At 55.9% G+C, this 17,024-nt stretch overlaps 1 protein-coding gene across 8 annotated transcripts in view; it reads right to left on the bottom strand.

Annotated features, from left to right (window-relative positions):
• LOC120671446 (glycine--tRNA ligase, chloroplastic/mitochondrial 2-like) overlaps nt 1-17,024 on the bottom strand; it is a 32,156-nt gene that overhangs the window by 13,308 nt on the left and 1,824 nt on the right. For 7 of the 8 annotated variants that reach the window (XM_039951774.1, XM_039951776.1, XM_039951775.1 and 4 more), the window contains 10 exons: nt 11,463-11,537; nt 11,135-11,205; nt 8,407-8,523; nt 8,212-8,313; nt 7,640-7,760; nt 7,414-7,500; nt 7,177-7,263; nt 6,597-6,698; nt 1,203-1,266; nt 700-755 (listed from right to left, as the gene is read on the bottom strand). In XM_039951774.1, coding sequence (XP_039807708.1) covers nt 700-755; nt 1,203-1,266; nt 6,597-6,698; nt 7,177-7,263; nt 7,414-7,500; nt 7,640-7,760; nt 8,212-8,313; nt 8,407-8,523; nt 11,135-11,205; nt 11,463-11,537 — 882 coding nt within the window. The remainder of the gene's footprint in view (nt 1-699; nt 756-1,202; nt 1,267-6,596; nt 6,699-7,176; nt 7,264-7,413; nt 7,501-7,639; nt 7,761-8,211; nt 8,314-8,406; nt 8,524-11,134; nt 11,206-11,462; nt 11,538-17,024) is intronic. The other variant, XM_039951778.1, reaches the window with a different exon arrangement.

Genomic DNA, 17,024 nt, shown 5'->3' with positions numbered 1-17,024 from the left:
CGTGCCCCAATGGTGCAGCGACATGGCGCCCCTTGATCTCCTCCGCAGCCGCGGGTTCGCGCGCAGGGGCAGCGACGACGCTGGAGGAGTAGATGGGGGCACATTGCCAGATGCGCTGGCAAGGGCGACGAGGACGGCGGTGCTTGCGGTGGATCCTGGCGACGACCGGCGAGGTGAGTCCCTTTGCTGCTGGTTGACGACGACGGCGGCGCGGATCAGAGCGATCCGCGGCGCATCCTAGGAGGGCGCTGCCCCCGGAAAAGATCAATCTCGATCTCCCCGAGGGCGTGCGGGTGCAGCGGAAGCAGCGGCGCGGCTAGGGTTAGGATCTCGTAATCTAGGCATCTGATGCCATGTAGGAAAGTAGGATGCGTATAATGTGGTCGATTGTATTGCAATGAGTCCCTTCCCCCCGCAGTCGTAGCGGTAGCAACACGAACAGTCAGACTGGAGAACAATGGAGACGTATATATTGCAATGAGTCCTTTGGGTGGTATATATAGGAGTATAAGGTTTGGAGGGCAAGGCACCTCCCCTAGAGATAAGGAAGGCTATCACGGGATTACATCAATCCTAAACTACCATATCTGGAGTTGCCTAATATACTCTACCAATTATAAATATACAAAGAACCAAACTTCCTACATCAGTTACCCAATACAATCATCTGTCGAGCAAATATAAAGGATAAGAAAGAACCTCATCAGCAAAACGAGCAGACTCTCTGACTCGAGCATAGATATATTCTGTTTTACCTGTAAAGTAAAAAAATTTCATGAAACTTAGGCTTCTTTGGACAACAAGAAGAAGGGATATTCAAGCTAAAAAGGGGAAAGTAGGATCGAACAATTGACATTTTACATATGTTCCTTGTATGAACCTTATCCATTAATTTGAGTATAAGGCCTCAACACGGCCATCGAGTAATCAGATATAGGAGGCAGATATTAATATGATTCTGTGAACTATATTGAGCTGCACAGATAATCAGTTCTACTATAAATTCCATGCAATCAATTCCATATGGCGATTCAGACAGCAAGCAGGAACAAGAAGTGGGGATAAAAGTAGGCAAGCAATCATAATGAGCAATATAAATGGTGCCATGATGAAGATAAAAACAAGCACTAGAAACATATATTGGCAACTCTGAAAGGAAGTGGAATTTCAATATTAAGGATGGAAGAGCTTGTTTTGCATACCATATGTTCTTCTATATAAACAATCTACAGAGATATTATTCTTTCGACAAAATCCCTCAGCAGCCTGGATAAGAATAAAGAAAATTATTCTGTAAGAAACCCTCAACAAAATAAAATATGAAACTATTCTAAGAGAAAACGCCCCTTAGTAGCAATGGTACAAAACACAGTGTTGGTGTATATTGAGCCCATGTATAGGAACTATATATCCCACCATTCTAGGGTTTGGAGGAATACAAGCCACTATTCTCTCCTATCCTCTCTCTTACATGGTATCAGCCTAGCTCCATGGCCGCCGCCGCCGCCACCTCCATGGCCGGCCGGCCGCCGGCCCCCTCCTTCCCTCCCATCTCCCTCCTTCCCCCCTGCTTCAGCCCCTGGCGTTGCGCCGGCCTGGCGCGGCCCGGCCGCTGCCCTAGCCATGCTTGAGCCAGTGGCCGCCGCCGCCTCGGGTCCCCTGCAGGGCGCCGCCGGCGCCGCCGCCGCGGGCCCCTTGCACTCCTCTGCTCTAGCCGCGGGTGCGTGGCCTCGCCCGGCACGATCTACCACCGCCGCGGGCGGATCCTCTGCTGCTGCCGCCCTAGGCGCGGCGGGATCCACCGCAGGGGGCGCGCAGCCGCCGCCATGGCCGCTCCCCCCTCGCCCGGCCCGACCTGGCGCTGCTGCGGGCGGATCCCCTGCTGCTGCCGTCCTGGGCGCCGCGGGATCCCCCGCAGGGGGCGCGCCGCTGCCGCCAAGGACGCCTCCTCCAGGGTTGGCCGCCCCGTGGGACTCCGCCCCCTGGGTCGCTGCTGCCGCCGTCCCTGCTACCGCCGCGCGCCGAGGACGCCGCGGACGCCGCCGCCGCCATGGGCGCGGGCGCCGCGGCCGTGGGCGCGCCCAGCGCTGCCGCCGCCGCTGCCTACGGCGCGGGGGCTGTGGGCGCGAGCGCACCAGCCGCCGCCGCCCGCCTCACGGCCGCCCTGGCCGACCTTGAGGCCAAGCTGCACGGGCTCACGCCGTACAGGCCGCCGTCGCGCCCCACACCGCGCTGGCCGTGCGGGCGCACTCCGCGCAGGTCATCGCGCCCGCCGTGCAGGCTGCAGTCCCGCCCGCCGCGCAGGCCGCGCGTGGGCCGCCACCTCCCTCGCCACCGCGCACGCCGCAGGCCGTCGCGCCCAGGGAGCCCGCGCGGGCCGTTGCCTCCCTCGCCGCCGCCCCGGCCGCCGGATCCGACACCCTCCTTGGTGCTCCTCTCACCGGCCAGACCGGGGGTGGGAGAGGCCGAGGGCATCGTCGGCGGAGGGGACGTGGTGGTGGTGCTCGGGGCACTCCGGACCCGACTCCGGCTCCCACTCCTGCTCCTGGCCCTGGTGGTACGCCCTAGACATCCTTCAGCGCCCTATGGCGAGGGCGCATCCCAATGTGGTCTTTTTAGGGTCAGGGGAGGCCATCGTCCTCAGCCCCAGCCGGCGGCCTTGCTCGCCGCTGCTGCTCCCCTGTTCGCGCCGTCCTGGACCCCGCCCCTTCCACCCAGCCAGCAACCGACCTGGCCTGGGGGGTGGGACCAGTCCGCACTGGCGCAGTCCTTCAGCGCCATGGGGCGGACACCGCCGGTCCGCACCGAGTGGATCGCCGACTCGGGTTCCTCCTTCCACACCACCCCAGATGCCAGTATCCTCTCTTCTGTTCGACCCCCACACCCCTCTTGTCCCTCTTCCATCATGGTTAGTGACGGGTCTTGCCTTCCTGTCACCGCCGTGGATTCTGCTCCTGGTTCTTTTCTTCTTCCCAATGTCCATGTTGCTTCTCAGATGGTTCATAACCTTCTTTCCATTCGTCAGCTTACAGCTGACAATTCTTGTTCCATCGAGTTTGATTCTTCTGGCCTGACTGTAAAGGATTCGGCCTCCCGGCGTCCGCTACTCCGGTGTGAAAGCACGGCGCCCCTTTACACCCTTCGCCTTCCTTCTTCCGGTGCACCACTTTCGCCTTCTTCTTCGTCTGCCGCTTTTGCCGCGACGCCGTCTTCCACCACCTGGCACTGCCGTCTTGGTCACCCCGGCCGCGACGTTTTGGCTCAGCTCAATCGTAGTACAGATGTTCCTTATACCACGGCTCCTGCTGAGCACCTCTGCCATGCGTGCCAGCTTGGTCGTCATGTTCGACTTCCCTTTTCTTCTTCTTCTTCGCATGCTGCGCATACATTTGATCTTGTTCACTGTGACCTGTGGACCTCTCCTGTTCTCAGCCTTTCTGGCTACAAATACTATCTGGTGGTGGTCGATGATTTCTCGCACTACTCTTGGACGTTTCCTTTGCATGCCAAGTCCGAGACCTTACCCACCTTCCACTTCTTCGCCTGGGTGTCCACTCAGTTCGGCCTCACCATTAAGGCCGTCCAGTGCGACAACGGGCGGGAGTTCGATAACTCCACCTCCCGTTCCTTCTTCCTCTCTCGGGGTGTTCAGCTGCGTATGTCTTGTCCGTATACCTCTCCTCAGAACGGCAAGGCTGAGCGGATGATTCGCACGACGAACGACCGTGCGCACCCTTCTGATCCAGGCCTCTCTCCTCCGCGCTTCTGGGCTGAGAGCCTCCACACTGCCACCTACTTGCTTAACCGCCTTCCATCCACTGCTTCTCCTGCTCCCACTCCACACCACGCTCTTTTCGGTACCCCTCCTCGCTACGACCACCTTCGGGTCTTCGGGTGTGCGTGTTACCCTAACACCTCCGCCACTGCTCCTCACAAGCTAGCGCCCCGCTCGACTCTGTGTGTTCCTTGGTTACTCCCCTGACCACAAGGGGTACCGATGCTTTGATCTCACCTCTCGCCGCGTCCTGATCTCCAGACACGTCTTTGACGAGTCGGACTTCCCCTACTCCACCTCCTCCACACCTTCTCCTGACCCCGAGCTGGGTTCCCTCTTTCCGACTGACCCGGTGGTTCAACCACTTTTTCCTGTCTGTCCTTTCCCTGCAGGTTTTCCTGGCACACCGGCACCGCTTCCGGTGATCCCTGCTGCGCCACGCGGGGCCCTGGTGCCCGCGGTCGCGCCATGCGCGGCCCCCGGACCTCCGGTCGTGCCGCGCGCGGACCCGGTGTCTCCTGCGGCGCCACGCGCGGCCCCGGTGCCTCCCCCTACACCTGCGCGGTACGCTCAGGCGGTGCAGGTGTACCGGCGTCGTCCGGCGCCGACTCCGGCGCCGCCGCGATACGCTCAGCCGGTGCAGGTGTACCGGCGTCGTTCGGCGCCGACTCTGGCTCCGGAGGCTCCTCCGACACCTACACTGAAGCCGTCGCCGCCTCCGCCGACTCGCTCTCGAGTCGAGCCGGAGGTGTACCACCCGCCAGTCGTCCACCGGGATCCTCGGCATATCCATCCCATGGTGACTCGGCAGATGGCGTCTCAAGCCGCGACTCTCTCCGCCACCGAGGGAGAGCCACGGGTCTCTCCGGTACCCTCCTCTGTCCGCGACGCCCTGGCGAATCCTCACTGGCGTCGCGCGATGGAAGAGGAGTACGCGGCTCTCCTTGCCAACCAGACGTGGGACCTCTTGCCGCGTCCGTCTGGTTGCAATGTGGTGACCGGCAAGTGGATCTGGACGCACAAGCGTCGGGCTGACGGCACACTGGAGCGCTACAAGGCTCGCTGGGTTCTCTGGGAGTTCACCCAGCGGCCTGGTGTGGACTACGATGAGACCTTCAGTCCAGTGGTTAAGCCCGCTACGGTGCGCACGGTCCTCTCGCTCGCACTCTCACTCCTGGCATGTGCACCATTTGGATGTGAATAATGCATTTCTTCACGGCACTCTGTCAGAGACAGTGTACTGCTCAGCCAGCGGGATTTGTAGACTCGAGTCGTCCGGACATGGTATGCCGGCTCAACAAGTCCCTCTATGGTTTGAAGCAGACTCCTCGGGCTTGGTACTATCGGTTCGCCGCGTTCTTGCTCACTTTGGGATTCACCGAGGCCAAAGCTGACACTTCTCTGTTCATCTACCGCCGTGGGGATGAGACTAGCTATCTGCTGCTCTATGTTGATGACATTGTGCTCACCGCCTCCAGTCAGCAGTTGCTTGAGCGCGTCATCTTCTCTCTGCAGCAGGAGTTTGCTATGAAGGATCTTGGTCAGCTCCACCACTTCTTGGGCGTTACTGTTGAGACTCGCCCATCTGGCTTGTTCCTTCACCAGCGGCAGTATGCACTCGACATTCTGGAGCGGGCTGGGATGACTAATTGCAAGCCATGCTCCACTCCTGTCGACACTCAGGCGAAGCTGTCTGCTGATCTGGGTGCTCCCGTGGCTGATCCTATCGCCTACCGGAGCCTTGCCGGTGCCTTGCAGTACCTGACCTTCACCCGGCCGGATCTCACCTATGCCGTTCAGCAGGTATGTCTTCACATGCATGATCCCCGAGAGTCTCACCTTGCTGCGCTGAAGCGTCTCCTCCGCTACGTTCGTGGCACTGTTGGCTTCGGCTTGGTTCTTCACCGCTCTCCCACCTCTGAGCTGGTGGTCTACACCGACGCTGACTAGGCTGGCTGCTCGGACACTCGCCGTTCCACTTCCGGCTATGCCGTCTTCCTGGGCGGCAACCTGGTCTCCTTGTCGTCCAAGCGGCAGCCGGTTGTCTCCCGCTCCAATACTGAGGCAGAGTACCGGGCTGTCGCTAACGGTGTGGCGGAGGCGTCCTGGCTCCGACAGCTCTTGGCGGAGCTCCACAGCCCGCTCGCCAAGAGCACGCTCATCTACTGCGACAACGTCAGCGCCGTGTATCTCTCCACCAACCCCGTTCAGCATCAGCGGACGAAACACGTAGAGATTGACTTGCACTTCGTGCGCGACAGGGTCGCAATCGGCGATGTTCGGGTACTCCATGTCCCGACCACCTCCCAGTTTGCTGACATCTTCACCAATGGACTACTCTCCTCGACCTTCTCGGAATTTCGCTCCAGCCTCAACGTAGCAGGTGGCTAGTTGTGGCTGCAGGGGTATTTGCTCTTTGTACTTTCTTCTTGTCCAGTCTTGAACACCGCTGCGTCGGTAGTTCAGACTGCGGGGGGTGTTAGCTTTCTTGTTATCCAGTCTTGAACACCGCTGCGCCGGTAGTTCAGACTGCGGGGGGGAGGGGGTGTTGGTGTATATTGAGCCCATGTATAGAGGCCCATGTATAGGAACTATATATCCCACTCTTCTAGGATTTGGAGGAATACAAGCCACTATTCTCTCCTATCCTCTCTCTTACACACAGCTTTTGTAAACAATTTCACTTCTAACTAAGAACCAAAATAAATTCCCTCAAAAGAAAACGAACCAAAATAATTTTTCCACGTGCAAATACTCATGCACCAGGCTACAGAAGAGACCCAAGAATAGTAACAAGAGTATAGCCAATTGGATAGCCAACCTTAGTGGTGTTTCCTTCTTGGTCAAATGCCTTCGCAACTGGTGGACCACGTACTTCAACCTCTACCTCTGTTTGCTTCATACTAAGATTTTCAACAACAATCTGCAAAGCAAAGCTGGACTTCTTATAGCTACAGATTGGAGAAGTAATAATGTGAAAAGAAAAACAATGGTCCAATATGTCGACGACTTCTCATAAAACAAACATAACTAAAAGATGCTACCATGAAATCACTTCTTTCAAAAAAATGTTCTCTTGTTCATCCACACCATTTTTTGTTGTTTCCATGTGATTAAAAACACAAAACATCCCTAACATGCAAATCAAATGCAGAGCAGCCTAATGAGTAGGAAAAAAAGTCTCCACCATAAAATTGGCCAAGTCATCAGGTTATCACATTCATTTCAACCTGAAATCACACCAAATTGACTGTCTTTACTCACAGAAAGAACACTTTGTATTAGATACTCAAGTGACTACAATTTCTGACAAAGCTTGTCAAGAGATGTGATGGTGTAAAAAATACATCAAGAGAGCTTGTCAGAAACTAAATGTAAGATAAGAATGGTCAACATGATACCGCTAATCTCCTTGGTGTCCCATAAGAGTGCACTTTTCCATGGCTCAATCTACGTTTCTCCAATGTGTTAACTAGAGATTTCTCAAGCTGAAGAAGATCAGCAGACAATAAATTGCAGGTCATTCACTATGAAATGAAGTCAGAAAATTCTATCTAGAAAAGAAAAATTTGTGACGGAAGGATCATCATGCGGATCAAAATTTGTCTTGTAAGGTGCAGGAAGAACTTTGGTTTTACTTGTTTGGTTGCTTCTACAACATCACGGGGTGGCAACTCTTCTGTTCCTATCTCAAGAACAAACGCCCGTGGCTTCCCTTGCACTTCCTAAAGGACAGAAAAAAAAGGCCTAAGTTAAACAGCGTTGTTTTGTTTTGTATAGTATGCAACATCGTACATGCACAATCTTGTATATCTTTCTTTCCTCAAAAACACTCAGTGGTTCAAAGTCATGTAAATGGAATACCTCTCTACTAGGCTTTTCAGAGACATGAGGATAGATAAGGTTAGCCTCTTCATAAGCACCCAATGGATGCCCAAGTTTTTCTCGAGTTTCCACCCAAAGCTGAGCACACTGACGAGCAAGGCTGCAAAACATTCAGGAAGATAGTAATTTTACTTTTGACTTCAATGCCTAAGCTGGAAGAAAGAAGAGTACTTGAACGAATATCAAATAATATAGCAAACTAATGGATGGTTAAACACCAAATCAGTTCATTGAAAAAATATAGTGTAACATGAGGCAGCCAACTAAGAATTCTATGCCCATAGCAATGAGGTAGGAAAACAATAAAAAAGTAGTGAGAAATATTAAAACTAAAAATAAAATGCAGGATGTTACACCTCTGCAAAGACATTTGTAATTTGTTAAATGGAAATAACTGAATCAGTTCAATACAGCTATATGGTATCCCCTAATTACTGGAAATGATAAGCACAGAAGTGCTCTTTCTCAACTAGGAACAAAGAGGCAACTGATAGTTTCCAGGATAACAAGTGAGGAAAAACACAGAGAAAACAAGGGTAATGGTTCCACACCTTCGCATGCGACCAAAATATCTTGCACGCTCAGTTACACCAACAAAACCTCTAGAGTCTAAAATATTGAAAGCGTGAGAGGCCTTCAGAACCTGATCGTACCTAGCTCATTGCAAATCAAGGTCCAACTTATCAATTTATCACTTAATTGCTTTCAGTCCAAAAGAATTTGGTACAAAAATCATTCAAACATACGCCGGAATTGGCAGACCCAATGATAATAAAGAGCGAGCCTCTTCTTCAAAATCATCGAAGTTCTTTCGAATGTGATTGACATCCGCATGCTCTAAATAATACGCACTCATCTCCTTCCTGAAGTCAAGAAACCAGAAACAAGGTATTAGAGTATATTTGGTAGTTGTAGATATACGTATCGTAGACTGCCATATGTATCCCAGGGAGCCTTGCCCCCCAAGTCTTGTACTCTTATATATACCGGCCGAGGCCTCAATGCAATACATCCACATCATTATACGCATCTCTATTCTCTCCTACATGGTATCACGAGATTAGGGTTACAACAACCTGACCTAAACCTTCCGCTGCCTCGCCCCTGCCTCTTGCGCCGTCGGCCGTCTCCCACGGCGCTCATCCAGGGCGTCCCCTCGACGGCCTCCTAGCGCGCCCCCGGGGAGGTCGTCCATGACCTCCGCCGGGGGCAGCGCCCTCCTCCGTGGCGGACCCATCTAGTCCGCCGCCGTACCGCGTCAAGCAGCAGCAGATCGAGCGTACCTCGCCATCGCCATGGAAGCCGTCGCCGACGGCCCCGTCCTGCGCTGCCGTGGTGGCAGTCGCGGTCTCCCTGCGTTCTTCCCTGTGCTGCCATGGTGGTAGCGGGGACTCCCGCATGGTGCTTCGCCCATCGATGATTCGCTCCTTGGCGGAACCTCTGCTTCACCTCGTCGACCTCATCACTTGGATCCCGCGTCGCGCAGCCCACCACGGCGGGATTCGTCGCCGGCGGGTTGCGTGGCGGCGTCACCGCTCCGCTCTCCCCTCCATCGCCGCCCGCCCTGGCGGGATCCGCCGTTGGCCGCCGCCTCCTCTGGGCGGGATCCGCCGCCGCTCCATGGATCCAGGCGGGGATCCGCCCGATCCGGTAGGATCCGCGTCTGGCTGGGGGATCCGCTTGTGGCAGCCCTCCACCATCGCCGGTCCGAGCTCGCCGCTCGATCCGGTGGGATCTGCGGCTCCGCCCCCCTCCCATCCACGCCGCCGCCGGATTGCTCCCTCGCCCCTCTGTTTTTTCTCTCGCTTGTGCTCTGCTACGGGTTGCGGGCAGAGGACAGAGAGATAAGGGTGAGGGCGCCCCTTCCTTCTACAGGCACCCCAGAGGTCCTACCAGAGAAGCTGTTGCACTGTTTTTCTTTTGCTCGATCACTGATCGAGATTGCATCGCCCACCGCCCGTCGACCTCGCGCCTTTACTTCGACGTCGGCGTCGACTTCACCGGCCTCTTCTTCCTCTCCGACCCTGCGGCATGGCGAGATGGCCGGCACCCTAGGGGGCACTCGTTTGCGCCGCCTACATCGCCGCCTCGTCCGCACGTCGACCTTCGCCGGCTCGTCGTCGCCTTCACCGATCGGGACGCCTTCACCGACTTCGCCCACCGTCGTCTCGCCTCACGCTACTTGGTTTGATCAGCCGATGTGCGTGATCCACCCGGCTCCCGTGACGTCCGTCCTCGTCGAGCACGCCCTTCACCGAGCACGGAGGGCTGTCGCTGCGTCGCCTCTTCGGACAGCAGTGGCGTCACCCCGTGGTCTTCTCCGCCGTTGCTTCCTCACCGCCGTCGACCACGTCTCCGACCTCATCGTCGACTCGTCGCTGCGCGCCCCGCGCATGGTCTTAGTCAAGCTGTACGAGTTCTTCGCCGTCTCTTTCGAGCGCAGCCGCCACGTCATCCAGATCATTCGGCCTTGTGCTAAAAAACTCTGGGTTCCCCTCCTCGCTTCGTCTAGCACAACCACGCCGCCAGCGTCGCCATCTCGTCCCCGACTACTTCGTCTACTCCAGCAACAGCAGGCGTTGGCATCTTCTACCTCGCCTTCTTATGCGCCTATGACCGCCATGGAGGCCTTCTCTGCTGGTCCCCCTCGGCGACAGCGTCTGGTTGTGCATCCTCCCTTGCACGTTCGGTATTGGCAACACCGGTACGTGCCTATCGTCCCCGATGCGTTCCCGAGCCTGTCAAACTCGGGCATGTGTCGCACGATGGCCTGACTGCATCGACTTCGGCATCGCTCCCTCTACGACTGCCTCGACGCATCGCTATCTTCGTCTCCGGCGTCTTCTCCATTACGCCACCACCATGGCGCCTCCTCGTGCGCCCACGGCTTCATGTGCGGCTACCTTGTCTTCGGCAACCTCGACAGCTCTACGTCGACCACGGCTATCCTATGCACAACATCTTCGACCATGGCTCCTCGCCCTCCAGCTCGGCTACCTCGACATCGGCACAAAGGGCTACCATCCGCATGAGTTACTCGCCGGTTCTCTCCAGTCGCAGCATCCGCACCACACCGACGTTATGACTGCGGGGGGGGGGGGGGGGGGTCAGTCAGTTGGCTACTGCTTTGGCTTCTTCTCCAGTCTCACCGTTTGCGGTGCTCCCGCTGTGACTGCGGGGGAGTATTAGAGTATATTTGGTAGTTGTAGATATACGTATCGTAGACTGTCATATGTATCCCAGGGAGCCTTGCCCCCCAAGTCTTGTACTCTCATATATACAGGCCGAGGCCTCAATGTAATACATCCACATCATTATACGCATCTCTATTCTCTCCTACACAAGGTCCTAAGCTTAAGCACAGTTAAAATTGCTATGCATGATATATAGTAGGAGGAGGAGGAAATGCAGGGATAATGCTAAAGAAAAAGAAAATATAAGCATATCATCCAAAACAGTCAAGAAGAAACATACTCATTCTCAAGAAATAGCTCTCCATATGTAATTCCTTCGGTGTATTGTATATTCTTGAAATGGTCAACTCCCTGTCACAACATCTAAACTAAAGTAAGGTCAGCTCTTTCAAAGGTCATACTACCGAGCACAGAAAGGTGGAAATAATCTCAACGGAAAAGTTAGTACCACAATTGTTATGCTACAAACAAACAGGAGTCAAGGATCAATAATCAACAAAACCAAGAGGAGTAATGTTTATCATTCTATACAGGAAAAAAATAGAAATAAAGAACACTGTATATGCATGATTCGTACAAGGGAAGTATACGAACATTACTGGACTGACCTGAAGTGACATGAGGATACGCTCAAGTCCATATGTTATTTCAACAGAAACTGGCTGCAATGGAAGGCTTCCTGACTACAATAATTGATATACAAAAAAAGTACAGAGTTTAGACAGGAATAGCAAATGAAAAGTTCTGAATAAACGATTTGATGATGCAAAATCACCCAGTTCCTCCTAGGATATCTAGTTTTGAATAAATAAAGTCTCTACTTTGGGCGCTATTTTATTCCTGATGCAAACTGATAGTGCGAATGTGGATTGTATTCAACTGAATCACAGGAATTACAATATATAGAGACCTCTACCTAGGATCACCCCCTACCTGATTTATAGGAGTAGGATCAGGGAGGAGATCAGGGAGACCTGGCGCACAAGGAAAGGTCACGGGAAACACTCAACCGTGGCCTCCTAAATCAGGGGAAGGGATAGACTCTAATAGAGGAGATAAACTTTCTAACACCCCTCCGCGGTCGGAACGTCGATGGAGCAGATGTTCAGACTGGAGCAAAACTCAGAAAAAACTGAAGTCGGAAGCCCTTTGGTGAAGATGTCTGCGAACTGGGATGTCGTCGGGACATGAAGAACACAGACATCTCCAATAGCAACACGCTCGCGGACAAAGTGGAGATCGATCTCGACATGCTTCGTGCGCTGGTGTTGGACTGGATTGGTTGACAGGTAGACGGCACTGACATTATCACAGTAGACCAATGTGCTGGTCGTCAGGGGATTGTGTAGCTCCTGCAACAACTGACGAAGCCAGCAAGCCTCGGCCACGCCATTGGCCACAGCACGGTACTCTGCCTCTGCACTGGACCGACTGACAGTGGGTTGCCGCTTGGAGGACCAGGACACTAGGTTGTCGCCAAGGAACACAGCGTAGCAGGGAGTAGACTTGCGAGTGTCCGGGAAACTAGCCCAATCAGCATCCGTGTAGACAACGAGAGCCGAGGTCGAAGACGGGCGCAGAAGAAGACCATGACCCAGCGTCCCTCGCAGGTAGTGCAGGATGCGCTTAACCGCGGAGAGATGGCCATCCCAAGGATCATGCATGTAGAGGCACACCTGCTGAACTGCATACGATATGTCGGGTCTGGTGAAGGTGAGATACTGCAGAGCACCAACCAGACTGCGGTACTGAGTCGGGTCGCTGACAGGTGCACCATCCGTGGAGGAGACCTTAGCATGAGTGTCGACAGGGGTGCTGCACGGCTTGCAGCCAGTCATACCAGCTCGCTCAAGCACATCCAGGGTGTACTGCCGCTGCGAAAGAACGAGGCCCTCAGAACACTGCTGTACTGCCACACCCAGGAAGTGATGGAGGACACCAAGATCCTTCATGGAGAATTCCTTCTAGAGAGCAGAGATGATGCGACGAAGAAAGTCCAGACTGGAGGCAGTGAGAACAATATCATCGACATACAGCAGTAAGTAGGCTGTGTCATTCCCGCGGCGATACACGAACAGAGAGGTGTCTGACTTGGCCTTAGTGAATCCCAAAGACAGCAAATGTGCAGCGAAACGACTGTACCATGCACGGGGTGCCTGCTTCAGAGCATATAATGATTTGTTGAGACGACAGACAGCATGAGGCTGGGTGGGATCAACAAAACCTGTGGGCTGGGAGCAGTAGACTGTCTCGCTGAGGGTGCCATTCAAGAAAGCATTCTTGACGTCGAGCTGATGCACCGGCCAGTTCTAAGAGAGGGCTAGAGACAGAACAGTGCGAACAGTTGCAGGCTTGACGACTGGGCTGAAGGTCTCATCATAATCAACACCAGGGCGCTGTGTGAAGCCACGTAGTACCCAGCGAGCCTTGTATCTGTCGAGAGAGCCGTCAGCATGAAACTTGTGACGAAAAATCCACTTGCCGGTGACGACGTTGGCGCCGAGGGGACGTGGAACAAGGTCCCACGTGTTGTTGGAGAGCAGGGCACCATACTCCTCTTCCATCGCAGCGCGCCAATTGGGATCGGCGAGGGCGCTGCGATAGGACTTCGGAACCGGCGAGAGGACTGTGGCGGTGTACGCGGCCGGCTGACGGAAGCCGGACTTGCCACGGGTAGCCATCCCATGCTGGTTAACCACCGGTGCAATGGGGACAGCACCAGGTAGTAACCGAGCTGGGACAGTGGCGGCAGGTGGTGAAGAAGGCGCCGGCGGTGCTGGCACAGCGGCCGGACGAGGTCAGCGGCTGTACACCAGTAGAGGCAGAGCCGCGCATGGCGCGGGCGCTGACGACGACGACGACACCGCGCGTGGCGCGGGCGCTAGTGACGAGGCCGCACAAGGCGCTGGCGACGGGGCCGCGCGTGGCGCGGGCGATGACGAAGGAGCCGAGGCCGCGCGTGGCGCGGAGTGTAGGAGCGGCACCAGGAGCTGCGGGCCTGGTGCGGGCCTGGGGCGTCAGCGGCCGGAGCGGGTGCGACGTTGGTCGCAGCGACCGCAGCGGGCGAGGCGCCAACGAGGCGTGGTGAGGAGCACCTGCAGGGGAGGGCCCGATCGGGAAGACCGAGACCTCAAACTTAGACAAAAAATCAAGATCAGTGGATGATGTTCGAGAGCCAGCGAGTGGAAAGGAGGCCTCATCGAACACCACATGGCGAGAAGTGAGGATTCTGTTGGATGAGAGATCCAAACAGCGGTAACCCTTGTGATTGCTAGAGTAGCCAAGAAAAACACAGAGGGTTGACCGAGGCGCGAGCTTGTTCGGTGCTGTTGCGGACATGTTAGGGTAACATGCGCAGCCAAACACGCGAAGGTGGGCATAGGTGGGGTGCGAACCGAACAAGGAGAAGTGGGGAGTACCGAAAGCCAAGGGTTTGGTAGGGAGGCGGTTCAGGAGGTATGTGGCGGTGTGGAGGCCCTCGACCCAATACGAGGGTGGGAGGGAGGCCTGAAAAAGCATGGAGCGAATAATGTTATTAATGGAACGAATCATACGCTCGGCTTTACCATTTTGAGAAGACGTGTACGGGCACGACATCCGGAGCAGGACGCCAGTGGTGAGGAAAAAGGTGCGTGTCGAGGAGTTATCGAACTCGCGACCATTGTCACATTGAATGCTCTTGATGGTGCAACCAAACGTGTCTTCACATAAGAGAAAAAGTTAGCCAATGTGGGAAAGGTTTCGGATTTAAGCCGAAGTGGGAACGTCCATAGAAAGTGCGAGCAGTCATCAAGAATAATAGGATAATATTTGTAACCGGACACACTAGTGATAGGCGAGGTCCACAGGTCACAATGAACTAAATCGGAGTTCTTAAGAGCCCGCGACGAGGAGGTTCCAAACGGCAATCTAATATGGCGGCCAACTTGGCATGCATGACAGAGAGAATCACTAGCAATTTTATTACAACTGATGGCAGAGGTGCTAGCTAATTTGGACAGAGCCTCGTGCCCAGGATGCCCAAGACGACGATGCCAGGTGACGGAGGGAGCTGCAGCAACAAGAGAGCAGGGCACCGAGGTAGGGGCGGCGAAGGTGTAGAGAGGCCCGGAGCTATTGCACCTGGCGATCACGCTCCAGGAATTGAGATCCTTCACAGAGAGGCCAAAAGGGTCAAATTCGACAGAACAATTATTATCAATTGTAAACTGACGAACTGAAATGAGATTCTTAATTATATCAGGAGCAACTAGGATATCATTAAGAATAAAAAAGGTCCCGGTAGAACAGATTGGCCTGATGCTGTGATAGGTAAGGTGGATCCATTGCCGACAACAATGGATGAGGAGCGTGGGGGCGGAACAAAGAGATGTTACCAGAATCTGGAGTCATGTGACTGGAGGCACCAGAGTCCATGACCCAATCAGTGACGGCGGGAGGGTTGAAGCTCACTGTGATGAAGTTGCTAACAAGGGACTGCTGATCCCAGGAGCTAGTCCACGGCGTCCATGGTTGCGCCTGCTGAACAGGTTGCTGAGGCGCACCAGGTTGTTGCTGCAGTGCCGGCACGTACGGGAGAAACGGCCCAGGAGCAGCCTGCACGAAGTGGGCCGGAGGAGGCGTGAAGTGGGCCGGTGGGGCGGCCACCATGGCCTGCTGCGGAGACGTGGCCTGGGGCGACGGCGCGCGCGGCGCTGGGCCGCCATGGTGCTGCGGCCCACCTGTGGGACCGGGCCACAAGGTGATCTGCCCGGTCCACGGGTTATAGAACGAAGGCCACGGGGCGGACTGGGTCTTGCCGCCGCCACCGTTGCCGTAGCCTGTGCCTCCTCCGTTGCCGCGGCGGCGCCGGCGTCCCCCGCCGGAGTTGCCGTCGGTGCTGGTGGAGGGCGGACGGCCAGAGCCGCCCTGGGGCGCCGCGGAGCTACCAGAGGGAGCGCTGGAGGGAGCAGGCCGCGGTGGAGCTGCGACGAGGGCGGTCGGCGGTCGCCGGCGACCGTGTGGGCGCGCTGGAGTCGATCTCCTCGAGGATGAGGTCGTTGCGGACCTCGTCGAAGGAGGGGAACGGCTTGGTGCACTTGAAGTGGGCCTTCATGTGGGCGAACTTCTCGTTCAGGCCGCGCAGCACATTGAGGACGAGGGTGCGGTCGTGGATGGCCTCGCCAAGGTCGCCGAGAGCGTCGGCCATCCCCTTCATCTTGCGGCAGTAGTCTCTGATGGAAAGATCGCCCTGCACGAAGACACGGAACTCGGCGTCGAGGCGGAGGGCGCGGGCTTCACGATTGACGAGGAATTGCTCCTCGACGGTGATCCAAGCGCGGCGAGCCGTGCCCTGGCGGTTGCGGACGGACTCCATCAGCACGGGGGAGAGGGTGCCCAGCACCCATGAGAGGACGACGGCGTCCATGCGCCGCCACGACGGCACGGCGGGAAGGGCGGTGTCTGAGAGGACGTGGTCGGCGAGGGCATACCGCTCGAGGGTGAGGACGACGAGGTCGCGCCAGCGGTTGTAGTGGGAGGAGAGGGTGTCCAGAACCACGGGCACGAGGGCGCGGATGTTCTGGACGCCCGCCGCTTGCGCGTGGAGATTGGCGATGACGGCGGCCTCGTAGTCGGTGGTGTCGAGGTCGTCGGCGGCGCCGTCGTCGTCGCCACCAGCAGAAGGAGGGAAGGCGGCATCGCGGGCGGCGGCGGCGGCCTGGCGCTCCTGGGCAAGGGCGTCCTGGGCGGCGCGGACCCGCTCCTGAGAGGCAGCGGTGGCCTTGGCAGCCTCGGCGGCGGCGTCGATGAGGACCTTGCGAGCCTTCTCCTGAGCGGCGGCGTCCTCAGCGGGGTCCGGCGGAGACTCGCCAGCCATGGCGGCGCAAGCACCAGGGAGGCGGCGCCGGCGGGCAGGGAGAGTTAGCGGAAGCGATTTGGCACAGGATCGTGATGATCTCTTGATACCTCATGTGCGAATGTGGATTGTATTCAACTGAATCACAGGAATTACAATATATAGAGACCTCTACCTAGGATCACCCTCTACCTGATTTATAGGAGTAGGATCAGGGAGGAGATCAGGGAGACCTGGCGCACAAGGAAAGGTCACGGGAAACACTCAACCGTGACCTCCTAAATCAGGGGAAGGGATAGACTCCAATAGAGGAGATAAACTCTCTAACACAAAC

Source organism: Panicum virgatum, chromosome 4N (assembly GCF_016808335.1).
Source record: "Panicum virgatum strain AP13 chromosome 4N, P.virgatum_v5, whole genome shotgun sequence".
NCBI classification, from domain to species: Eukaryota; Viridiplantae; Streptophyta; class Magnoliopsida; order Poales; family Poaceae; genus Panicum; species Panicum virgatum.
The sequence above is the reverse complement of the archived record's forward strand: the minus strand, read 5'-3'. Positions and strand labels throughout refer to the sequence as shown.